This window comes from Thamnophis elegans, chromosome 8, assembly GCF_009769535.1.
Source record: "Thamnophis elegans isolate rThaEle1 chromosome 8, rThaEle1.pri, whole genome shotgun sequence".
NCBI classification, from domain to species: domain Eukaryota; kingdom Metazoa; phylum Chordata; class Lepidosauria; order Squamata; family Colubridae; genus Thamnophis; species Thamnophis elegans.
The window spans coordinates 29,896,646-29,909,040 of record NC_045548.1 but is presented as its reverse complement, the minus strand read 5'-3'; the positions used below and the strand labels follow the sequence as shown (position 1 = coordinate 29,909,040).

The window sequence follows — 12,395 nt, the reverse complement described above, 5'->3', positions numbered from 1 at the left end:
TAGGCCAAACTGGCAGCAACCCACCTCTGGAATCAACATTTAGATCTTTCTGCAAACAGTATAATAAAGAGACCAAATTTTATTGAGGAATGCTGTGTTTTCCATCTCCTCTTTCACCACCTAACAGTTTTTCCTAACCTTGTTCACTTCAAATGTGTTAGATCAAAACTATTCTCTTGCCTGTCTTGATAGATGACATGAACCAACAAATCTAGACAGGGAGTAGGCAAAACTAAAGAAAGAGATTTAAATCTGTAAACAATTCCAGTAGGATTAAAGAGATGGTGCAATCAAACCAGGATTAATTCACACAACATATCTGGACCAAAGTAAAGTACATGCCTGTATTGAAGACATCGGCACATAACCTCTCCAACTGAAACCAGGAAATTCTTGAGGATTATAACCAAACCGGACTTCTCTTCCATTAGGAGACGTACCATCCTCAATTTCAAACTTCATGTGATGTAAATCAGGTAGGTAATAATTCTTTTCAGCCCTTTCATAAATGAGATAATAACAATGTCTTGCTTTCTTTTTAAATATTAATATGCTATATATTAACATAAGACTCTACTGAGTCAAATGTTTGTTTAACCTACTGTTTTTCACAAGCCATTGGAAAATCTGCATTTAAGACAATAATTTTCCTCCTGTTCATAGGATCCCTAGCAAAGTACACTGCCCCTATACATGATGCTTTAATTTTCTTAACATCGACAATATATTTTATCATTTTTTTCAAGTAGCATATTTCCTGCTTTGTCTTTTAAAAATAACTTCAAAATAATCCAAAATTCAAATCATGCTATAACACATGAATATTTAAGTACATAGTTAATATAAAAAGAGAAATAGCACAGCCCTTACAAGCAAACTATCAGGATTAGCATTAATCTCATCCTTCACCAAAAGCAAAACTAAAATGAAAGGAGCAAATGGGCAGTTTGTTGAGTGAAATTTACAGCTGAGGTGCAGCTCATGAAATCCATCTAGGAACATAGTACAGGCACAGTGGTTAGAATGCAGTACTGCAGGCTACTTCTGCTGACTGCCAACTGCCAACAATTCAGCAGTTCAATTCGCACTGGCTCAAGGTTGACTCAGGTTCCATCTTCCCGAGGATTGTAAAATGAGGACCCAGATTTTTAAGGGCAATGTGCTGACTCTGTAAACCGCTTAGAGAGGGATATAAAACAGTATGAAGAGGTATATAATTCTAAGTGCTATTGCTATTGCTACTTAAATATTGTATTTTTGTATGTAACCACGGCTCATTTCATACTAAATTATAAATCATGAAGCTTGCTTCTAGAGAGAAAATGTCTAAAAATGCCTAGCAAAATACACTTTGTAGTTATTCTGTTTTTCTTTCCTTAAACCTTGTGGGTTTGTTGCAATATGAGGGAAAACAGGTGGCTTGTGATTTTCCTGCTTTGCATAACTGAAGAGGGATGCCACAAAACAAGTCTTCCCATTTTACTTACTCCATACAAGTTTTCCCAATTATGTGCCTTCTGCACTGGCAGTCCCCTGTCAGGTCATTGCAGACATGACTTACAGAGCCTCCCACATCACATTTGCATCCTGCCAGTGAAAAATAGAATCAAATTACCTTTGGATCAGAGAACAAACACAACACATTATTAGAAGTACTATAGGTTTCTATAGAAAGAAAGATAAGATGTTTTTCAATCACAGAATGAGAAGGAACATTGAAGACAGGCATGAAATCCTTTTATCTTTGCTACAGTTTCGGAACTGGGAGTGTGCATGCGCAGCGCTTCGGCACATGCATAGAACTTTCTGCGCATATGCAGAGCGTCCATGATAACATCTGTACAGGTGGGCAAAGCCTCCCACCACCGCCACTACCGGTCGCCCAAACTGGGGCAAACTGGCAGAATATCACCTCTGGTTGAAGACCATCTCATTTATAAGAAGTCTGGATCATCCGGCACTTCCAATACAGGTTGTCTATCTTTTCATGAGGGTCACTACTGAAGAAAGATGCCATTATCTTCTAAATTATTCTCATACTAAAGTTTAAAATATTTTGCAAAACACTGAATATTTATTATCTTGGCCATCTATTTTAAAATATATCTTACTTAAGCAAAATATTTATCAAAAGCTACAATTATAAATGAGTTTGATTGTATTACACTATAGCCAATCTATGAATGGGAGCTTTGTTTGATGCTTGTTCTGTCTTGCCCTGGCCTCTCTTGAAATGCCTATTCACTATCCTAACTGAAGTTGATTAAGGTGGATTAACCTCCTAGATTTTACTTGGAAGGCTCAAAATGGTATAAGTACAAGATACATTCAAAAATGTTTGTGAACAAAGCTGTTATATAGCAATAATACATAAACAATATTTTCATAAATGTATTATTCTGTGTTGCTTTTAAAAAGCCATACTGTACCTTGACATCCAAAATAATTTTTAGTTTCCAGGCCATAATAACCAGCTTCACAAGTATCACAAGGACCTCCACAAACATTAAGTTTGCAGTAACAGTCACCATCCAACTATAAGGGGAGAGTTGGAAAAACAAGGAGAGTTTCAATCTTTCCATTCATATCAACAGTAGCATCGAGGAAAGCTTTGGACATTATATGGTAGATGGGCATATAGATGCAAATAGAATATTTTATTGGATTGCTTCCTTAGAAATGCACATGTTTGACGTCCTCCTTCAATTCAGAAAACAGGTTCCAAGCAGTAGAACAGACTGAAAACATTCTCTTGTGAAGTTCCATTAAGAGTCCTCCATTAGTGATCCTTCCTAATGAGTTATGGAGGAAGATCTTTCTCTTTATTGATAAGAACGACGGACTATTTATGGAGTGCTGAACTTAACAAATAATCTACAACTTGAAATGTAGTTATTTATATTATTTTTAATACAATAAGTTGTTTTTAGTGTTCTCCAGAAAACCTACAGTATGATAAAGAAATTAAAAAGCAATTGCAAAGAACAAAGCTGTGTCACTAACTGTAAGAGTGTCTGCCTCTATGGATAGATTTTTTTAATAGATGTTATTGAAGAGCAACAAGTTTTAACTGACAAGATTGAGACTGAGTTGAAAATGAATTTCCAAATTACAGGCTACAAGAATGAGATGGAAAAAAATATTACAATGAACATGGAAAAGAAAAACCCAGCTGATGTCTTAAAAAGGATATACAAATAGCAAACTAAGACTGGATAGTTTTCATATTTTGGGTTTTACAAAAGAGACCTTTTTTTGAAGTTTTAAAGAATTTTGTGAGAAGGGACAAAGAAGAAATGGAAAGAAATCAAATTCCAAATCATTATTTGAAGGAAGTAAAGATCAAGATTATTAAAAATAAAGGAAGGAATATGATGCTGGTTTATTTTATCAAGATTAAAATGGATATGTTGTTTTATTTGATAACCCTTAATGATTTTTTCTGATCAGGACCAAACAACAAGACTTTAAGGATTTGTTTCTTGATAACAAATAGATTATCTGAAGGAGATATTTGTATTTTAAGATAAAGTAATAAGTCATTAAAATTGTTTATACTTGTCCTGAGGAAGGGGATAGTCATTTATTTATATATTTCCATTTTTATTTACTCTGTTTTTTCTTTCTTTTTTGGAATTTATATATTTCTTTTTATTCTGCTTTTTAAAGTTTGTATTATTTTTTATTGTTGTAATTTCAATCTTAAATGAAAAATATCTATAAAATAAATTTAGAATGTTTTACTTCATAAAAAGACTTGTAATTTTTTAAAATATGAAACAGAATGTAGATAAACTGCTTTTACCTGCTGACATTCTCTAATACCACTTAGTACTCCAGCTACATCACACTGGCAGCCTGCAAAAGGAAACAAAGTTATCTGAATCTCAGCTAATGAGAAATTGATTATAATACTGGGGTCCCCTAATCAAATGACAAATCCTGGACATCTGAGTTTTTGGTGGTTTTATACAGCTGATAGACAGATTTGAGTTTCTCCATAATACTTAGAAAAAAATGACCAACAATGATACACCAGTACAGGGTATACAAATTTCAAGTTCTCCAAACCCCACTTTCAGGCACAATGTTAAAAATAATGGAGAGAAGGAAACAAGATTGTCTCAAAAGATTAGAACAGAATTTAAAAAATTGAATTAAATTAAAATAGCATTTCCTATTTCAACAATGAACTTCAAGATGGTGGCAGTGGAGTAGTACAAGAAATAAACCTGAGTTTTACCCTGCAACTTCCATGCTTACTGGGATTCTGAGAGATGGCAGCAATTGAATCATAAACTTTCTCTCTTATTTGTTCTTGGGTGTGCTAAATATAAACTCTTTTCTCTAATGAGTCTTCTGCAAACATCTGTTTTCTTTTTCCTAATCAAACTTCTTTGTCCGGCGTTAACCATGACATTAATTAATAATGTCAGTTCAGTACTAATTTCTATTTTGATTGAGGCAAGCACATTACTATATATAGATGATGTGATTATTTGTGGGGGAAGGAATACACTACATATCCATATTGTATACAATACAAAGTATGCATTTTGCAAAATACACTAGAAAGTGTTTTACAACATAAACAATGAATATCTAGTGTTACACACAAACATTCCCATCTTTCAGTAGCATGGAATCCCTCCATGCTACTCTATTCTTTTCAAGGCTGATGAACATAAAATAGATTTGGAAAATCTCGAATGGCCTGAAAATAATACGAGGAAAATAGATTTGATTTTCATTATAAGCCCAGTTACCTATACATCCATAAGGATTAGCCCTGGCCAGGTTCCAGTAAAGTGGCTTACAGATGCTACAGGTTGGACCTTCTACATTTTGTAGGCACTGGCAATAGCCCTAACAACGAAGAGGAAAATACATTTGTTAATAAAGAAAACTAAAGATCACACTGGCTAATGATGTAGAAAAATGAGATAGAGAACAATTTTACAAGTGAAACGAACAAGCTGTCAATTATATCAACAAGTGAGCCTTAGTCTATAACTATTAGACTATACTGACAGTAATATTTGCTGGACTCAAAAGGAAAGCTGAGGATTTTATATCAAAAAGTAGAAAATCTTACAACAGAGACAATCTTAGAAATTATTTTTTAAAATAACTTATTTAATATAGAACTTTTCCAAAAAGGACAAGTTTTCCAAATGGAACGAAAAACACTAGTGGGTGCCACACACTGTTCCCTCTAAGGTGCGTGCCTGCGCGGCCGCGCACATGGAAAGAAATCCCCGCGCAGGACTTTTCAACTCCCGCGCAGAGATTTCTTTCATAGCAAACGTGGGGAAGTCCTTTGCAGGCAGCTAGAACTGGCCGCCCTCAAAGGACCTCCCCAGAGGAATCTCATGTCCTGCAGCCCAAACTTTCTCCTCCCAGCAACTTGGCCTGTTGGATACAGTTGTGGCGGGGGAAGAATGGGCTGGGTGGGCTGGCTGGCTGGGGAGGGGGGAGCCCTTTAAAGCCCTGCTGCCGCGTCTTCCCAGCAAGACTTCCTTTCGGCTCGCGGTTTCCCTTGCCTGCCTTAACCAAAGCTTGGCGCCCCGCCTCTGCTTTCGCTCTCCCTCCCTCAGCTGTGCAGCAGCAGCAGCAGCTCTCAGCCTAGGGCGTCACGCAGGCTGTGGAAGGAGGGGGAGGAGGAGGGAACCAAAGAGAGGCTTTTAGGGGCCTGCGCCCCACAGCCAGGACCGTCCTTGCGCCTCAAGCCGCGTTTCTTCGTGCAAAGCCCTTCGGGCGTCAGGCGGAGCTCTCGGGTTGCCCAAACCAGTTCCTCCCAGGTTCAAAACTACGGAGGGAGGAACTGGATTGGGCAACCCGCGCTCACACACACACATACACACATACACACAGAGAGAGATTCGGCTGCGTCCGGCTCATTTGCAAAAAGCCCAGAAAAGGAAGTTGGTCGGGGGCAGAGGAGGGGGGGAGACCCGTCGGAGAAACCGACGGTCCCGAGGCCGGAGGAGGGGGGTTCTTCCCCAGACAGGGCTCCCCAGGAGAGGGCGAGGCACCCCTCCCCCATCTCCCTACTGTCAATGTCGCACAGGAGGGCTGTTTCTATCTCGGTGCTTTCATGGAGAGTCAGCGAGAGATCCAAGCCGTCCAGCGAAGGCAGACTGCTGTTTAGTAAGAATGTTTTAAATATTGCATTTCAGCTTATTTGTCATGGATTGGTGATCAACCTACTTGCAAATACAAATTCTTTTTCATATGGCGTGCTGGTGCTCTGCAGATTTTATTTGATTTTAGAAAAAGAAAATAAAGGCTTCTTGGTCCACCTGGACCGGAAAGTCAAAATCCAGAAAATTAACCTTGTTTAGGAAACTTTTGCACTGATGGAAAAATAGTGTTTTCCAGTGAAAGTTTTTTCCCTGCTTTTCCTTGTTTGCTTTTTTGGCCTCTATTCCTTCTCTACTCTCCTCTTTTCTTTCTTCCTTTTTTCTTCCTTTTTTCTTTCCTTCCTTCCTTCTTTCTTCCTTTCCTCTTTCTCTCTCTTTCTTTTTTCTGCCTCTTTTTCTTATCCTCCCACCCTGCTCTCCCCTTTCTTTTTCTCTTTCTCCTCTTTCCTTTTTTGTCTCTCCCTCTGTCTCTGTTTCTCTGTCCCTCTCCCTTCTTTCCTTCCTCCCTTCCTTCCTGTCCCCTCTTTGTTTGCTTCTTTAAGTGCTCCAATTGCTAATCTACATCAGTTGGTAATTTATTCATAACTTGCTAAATCACTGCAGACTATTGGATAGTAAGGGGGAAAGTATAGTCCTCAACTTACAACAGTTCACTTAATGACTAAAGCTACATCAGCACTGAAAAAAGTGAATTACAGCTGTTCTTCACACATGATCATTGCAGCATCCCCATGGTCATAGGATCAAAATTTGGATCTTTGGCAACTGCCTCATATTTATGACGGTTGCAGTGTCCTGGGGTTACCTTTTGCAACCATCTGCCAAGGAAAGTCAGTAGGAAAGTCAGACTGACTTAACAACCAGGTTACTGATTTAACCGCAGTGATTGACTTAACTGTAGCAAGAAAGGTTGTAAAATGGGGCAAAACTCACTTAACAAATGTCTCATTTAGCAATAGAAACTTTGGGCTCAATTATGGTCGTAGATTGAGGACTACCTGTATAGGGAGATTTCTTTACTTAATGGATATTTACATGGTAGAATTGAGTTTCAAATAACACTAATTTCATTGTCTTGGGTGACATCTATGAAAAAAATCCAGGTGCTCAGGTATGAAAATGTGCTGCTCAAACACTATACTTTTCCGCTCACACTGAAAAAAAATTAGAGGGAACATTGGTGCCACAGAGTGCTACAAGAGTCCTCGTCCTCTTAATCTTTTCATGTTTTACATAGAAAATAAACAAGATTGCAATAGCAGCTCAGTTTTTTTTGTCTGGAAAAAAGCAAGTAAGGTAAAAAGAAGCATTCAGGGCTGATAAAACTATTTTATGTCTCCCATGGCAGCCATTCTGTGAATGGGCAAATAGCCCACTCAGCTATTTTGCCAAAGAATCCATGACATATTGTTGACCTTTCATATGTGATTATTAGCTCAACAAAATTGAGATTCCTAGACATGTCTGAATGTTTAGCCCCTGTTTAAACACTTCTGGTGAAAATGCTTCCTATTATTACAACACTATATTTCATTTCCCACTATCAAGCAGCTCTTATGGTGTAGGTCATGGGTGTCAAACTCAATTGAATCACATGACATATTGTGACCTATCACGATGGTTTTGCCTTTGCAGAGCTGGGGTGGGTGTGGCCTATGTGTGATACTTCCGGTCCACAGACCGCCAGTTTGACAGCCCTGATATAGGTAGTCCTTGACGTACAACCACCAAAGTTACAAAGGCACTGAAAAAAGTGGCTAATAATTGGTCTTCACACTTACAAACATTGCAGCATCCCCATGACCTCATGATCAAAGTTGAAGTGACAACTGACATGTATTTATGATGATTGCAGCGTCCCAGGATCATGTGCTCGCCATTTGTGACTTTTTCAGCAGGCTTCCAACAAGCAAATTCAATGGGCAAGCCAGATTTGCTTAAAACCATGATTCATTTAACAATTGCAGTGATTCACTTAGCAAACCATGGCAAAAAAGTTGTAAAATTGGGCATGGGTCACTTAACAATCGCCTTCTTAGAAATGGAAATTCTAGTCCCAATTGTAATCATAGATCAAGGACTACCTGTAACAACTTTGTTCCCCTAATCTTGAAATTATTTAACTTCCTTATAATTCCACTGGATCTGCTAATATAGTTACTTGAGTTGTTCTAGACACCTGTAGATGGTTCATATTCTCTTTCACAGAATATGAACTTGCCCACTTTTCTGACATTGTTCTTACCTAGGCTTCCTGATACAATAAAAAGCACACAATTAGGTCCAAAAACCCTCTTTTTATTTAAAAGGCTATGAATTATATTCATTCACAGTTGGTAATATAGTCCTAAATAGTTGGAAAGAGTTCTATAGGAGGCTGCCAAAGTCCTTCAGAATAAGGCTGAGAAGCACCCACCTTTATCTTCTTTGAAAACACTGCCAAAGATTTAATTAGCAATTAGCTTGGCAAGGCCACATGGCGCAGAGAGTCCAAATAGAGTTTCAAAATGTAAATTGACCAGCATGAACCAAATTGCTTCCTGCAAAGGCTTATGTGCCTTTGCTCCTCCTTTATGTCCTATGGGAGGTGCCAATCACCTCCAAACCTTACTCCCGAGTCGTCCCTTCTATTTAAACTGTTCTTGCCTTCTGGCAGGTCTGCACATGTGCTCACTGGGAACAGGGGGAGCCTGTTCCTCTGTCTCGCTGCTGTCTGATTCTGGAGACTCCGGAGGCAGCACATAACTCATTTCATTTCATTCATTTCATTTATTGGTTTTGTATGCCACCCACTCCCGAAGGACTCCGGGCGGCTTACAATAAAACAGGGAAAGGGGATAAATAAGACAATACAAGACAATACAACAATTTAAAATACGACAACATTCCCAGATGAAGTGGGGCTGGATACTCCAACAGCCCCCAGCCTGCCGAAACAGCCAGGACTTAGTAGCTTTACGGAAGGCCGGGAGGGTAGTAAGGGTCCGGATTTCAACAGGGAGCTCATTCCAGAGGGCCGGAGCTACAACAGAGAAGGCTCTCCCCCGGTGGGGGGGGGTCACCAGCCAGCATTGGCTGGCAGATGGAATCCGGAGGAGGCCAAGTCTGTGCGATCGAATCGGTCTTTGGGAGGTAATTGGCAGGAGGCGGTCTCTCAGCTACCCAGGTCCGATGCCATGAAAGGCTTTATAAGTAACGACTAGCACCTTGAAGTGTGTCCGGAGCCCAATGGGTAGCCAGTGCAGCTCGCGGAGGATAGGTGTAACGTGGGTGTACCTAGGTGCACCCACAATCGCTCGTGCTGCTGCGTTCTGGACTAACTGAAGTCTTTGAACACTCTTCAAGGACAGCCCCATGTAGAGCGCGTTACAGTAATCCAGTCTTGAGGTCACGAGGGTGTGAGTGACTATCTGAAGGGCCTCCCGGTCCAGGTAGGGTCGCAATTGGTGCACCAGACGAACCTGGGCAAAGGCCCCCCTGGTCACAGCCAACAAATGATGTTCTAGAGTCAGCTGTGGATCAAGGAGGACTCCCAAATTGCGAACCCTCTCTGAGGGGCGTATAATTTCACCCCCCAGCCTGAGAGATGGAGTAGTTAGCCAATCTTTGGGAGGGAACATCAATAGCCACTCAGTCTTGTCGGGATTGAGTGCAAGCTTGTTCATTCCCATCCAGACCCTGACAGCCTCCAGGCACTGGCACATCACTTCTACCGCTTCACTGAGTTAGCACAGGGTGGACAGATACAATTGCGTATCGTCCGCATAACTCCCAGATGGCCCTGGCACCCTCTCTGCCTTTGATGCAGAGCCCTCATCCGAGCCTTCCACAGACTCCAGGATTGGCCCATGTTCCTCCCCAACTTCCTCGCTGTCCAACTCTGCTGCCATCTCTGCTTCCAACTCCACAGGCTGCCGGTGGACCACAACACTTATCTGATTTCTTTGTCTATATATTCAGTACTACCTTGGTTAATTAGTCTTTTTAACTGCTATTCCTTTATGCTATTTATATAATACCATACTAATTATATAATACTTACAGAATAAGAATCTCTGGTTCCAGCAGGATCACATTCATCGATGATCCCTTTTTAACAATTTTAAAAAAGGTAGTATTATTCTCCAAACTTTACTTTTATCAATTTATACAGGAAGTTCAAGCTCAAAGAATTTCACCTTGTTCAACAGTGACTCACTGTTTATCCCCACAGCAGTTCTCTTTCAGAATATGAAATAATCATTTATAATATGAAAAGCATTTCTCTGTCCTGAGTCAGGGCTGGTTGAAAAGCCCACTTAATTCAAGATGCCAAGCATTTTATCAAAAGCAATCCACTTCTTTGGAAAGCATGTTAGGAGCTGAGTTGATCAAAATCTTCTGATCTCAAACAAATCCATACCAGCTGCTGACTGTGCAATGTTTCTATAAATAAGACTTTCCTTGTAAGTCTTACCTTGGCAATGAGGAAAAGTACTACTTGTTGAGATACATCTGTCACACTGCTGGCCTATGAAACCAGGTCGACAATCACATTGGCCTGTGGTCTGTTGACATGTGTCTTGGTAGGAGCCATAAACCGAACATTGACAAGCTGCAAAAAGATGTTAATTTTAGAAAGAATGAAGGAGCCATGTGAAGTGTGAGATGCTATCTCCAAATTCTAAGTTCTCATCTTTTGGTTTACAAATCCCATCTTTCCCAGTTGTTGGCATTTCTCTCTAAAAGAAAGAGAGGAGGCCGATTAGGCCACGCCCACCATGGTCACACTCAGCAACAGGGCAGCGAACCCAATTTTTGAAGCCCATTCCTGGTTGGCAGGGCCAACTAAAGTTCTCCTTTTTTTCTATTTGTTTATAATAACACTATACTAGGCTTATTTTAAGATCGCACTACAATTTAAGTGTGCTTTCTGTTCAAAATGGCAGGAAATTACCACCCACTTTTAAAATAATCATTCGAACACAGCTCACCAAAGCAGTTGAACCACAGATGACTCCAAGGAGCTCAGAAAATGTTAGATCTATAACTATAGTGCTTCTTCCTACAAGGTAGCCATTTTTGAATAAGACTAAATTTATCTCAAGTATTGAGGAAGTATTTTTTTCCTAATAGGTATTGTTAGTTTTCGGAAAACTAACAATACCTATTAGGAAAAAAATACTTGCCAAAAACTAGTGAGTCAGCTAAATGTTACTTGTAAATCAAAGTGTCTGAATGAAAAGGCAGAAAAATAAACCTGATTGTTTACTCAGATTCAGCATCTGAGGGATCTTAATAACCATAAATAACTGGCTGTATTTGGACCCAACATAATTTGTATGGAAAAGACAATTGCCCTGGGGGCCACATGTGTTGTCCACAAATCCAACTACAGCACAGTTGGACTCTAGATGAGAAAAATAAGAAATTAATTTACCATGGTATTCTGTTTAAATCTTCAATTTCTTTTGGTCTCTCCAAAGGAAATTTCAAAGAAATCAATGAAACCTAATTTCTGTGGGTGAAGGGATTATTTCCTTCCAGGAAAATATATGCTGAATTTAAAAAAAGGAATAATATTTTTCCTTGTGTTAATGTTTATATTTTTTTTAAAAAACCTATTCTTATCTATCTCTGTCATTTGAGGCAATGAAATAGGTACCAATATATCACACAAAAAGTTTCTTACGCCTTTTCCTCTTTCCCAGGTCCCAGTATATTAATATATGCAGGGTATTTTTTAACTAACTGGAAACTATGAGGCCTCCTATATCTTTCTCTCTGGTGTTAGAGAAGCTGCTCTCCATGTGGGAGACATGCAATATGCAGCACAGAGAATTGATAGCATTAGCATAGCAGTTCTAGCATCTCCGAGTTTTGATTTAGTGGATAGTTGATTTTGTCTGTAGGTAAAATGTAAATTATATTGCCTTTTGATCTGAAAGCCTGTTTAAAAGCACAAATATTTCTGTTTATATAAATAAATGTGCCCCAATTTTATTTTTTAAAAAAAATCTTTTAATCTTCAGAAATTTGAAAACCCTGAATTAGAAGAAAATCCAGTTCTCAATATATTTTATGATACCTCAGTGACTATTTAACTTGCATTCACTTTTAAACTTTCTAACCTGCCTTTTCACCAGATGAATGCAATTTAAAATGCTTAAAATATGAAAACAAATCATAATCTACTTTGATAGAAAGGGTAATGGAAATATCCAACTACTATATCTGTCACAGATAATACCTGAAATCCAGTCTGGCATTGAC

General features: G+C 39.1%; 1 protein-coding gene across 1 annotated transcript in view; it reads right to left on the bottom strand.

Annotated features, from left to right (window-relative positions):
- LAMA3 (laminin subunit alpha 3) overlaps positions 1–12,395 on the bottom strand; it is a 160,140-nt gene that overhangs the window by 103,064 nt on the left and 44,681 nt on the right. The window contains 8 exon segments of the mRNA XM_032222910.1: positions 343–499; positions 1,488–1,587; positions 2,430–2,535; positions 3,806–3,858; positions 4,767–4,866; positions 10,186–10,232; positions 10,600–10,737; positions 11,395–11,532. Of these exon segments, the coding sequence (XP_032078801.1) occupies positions 343–499; positions 1,488–1,587; positions 2,430–2,535; positions 3,806–3,858; positions 4,767–4,866; positions 10,186–10,232; positions 10,600–10,737; positions 11,395–11,532 (839 nt within the window).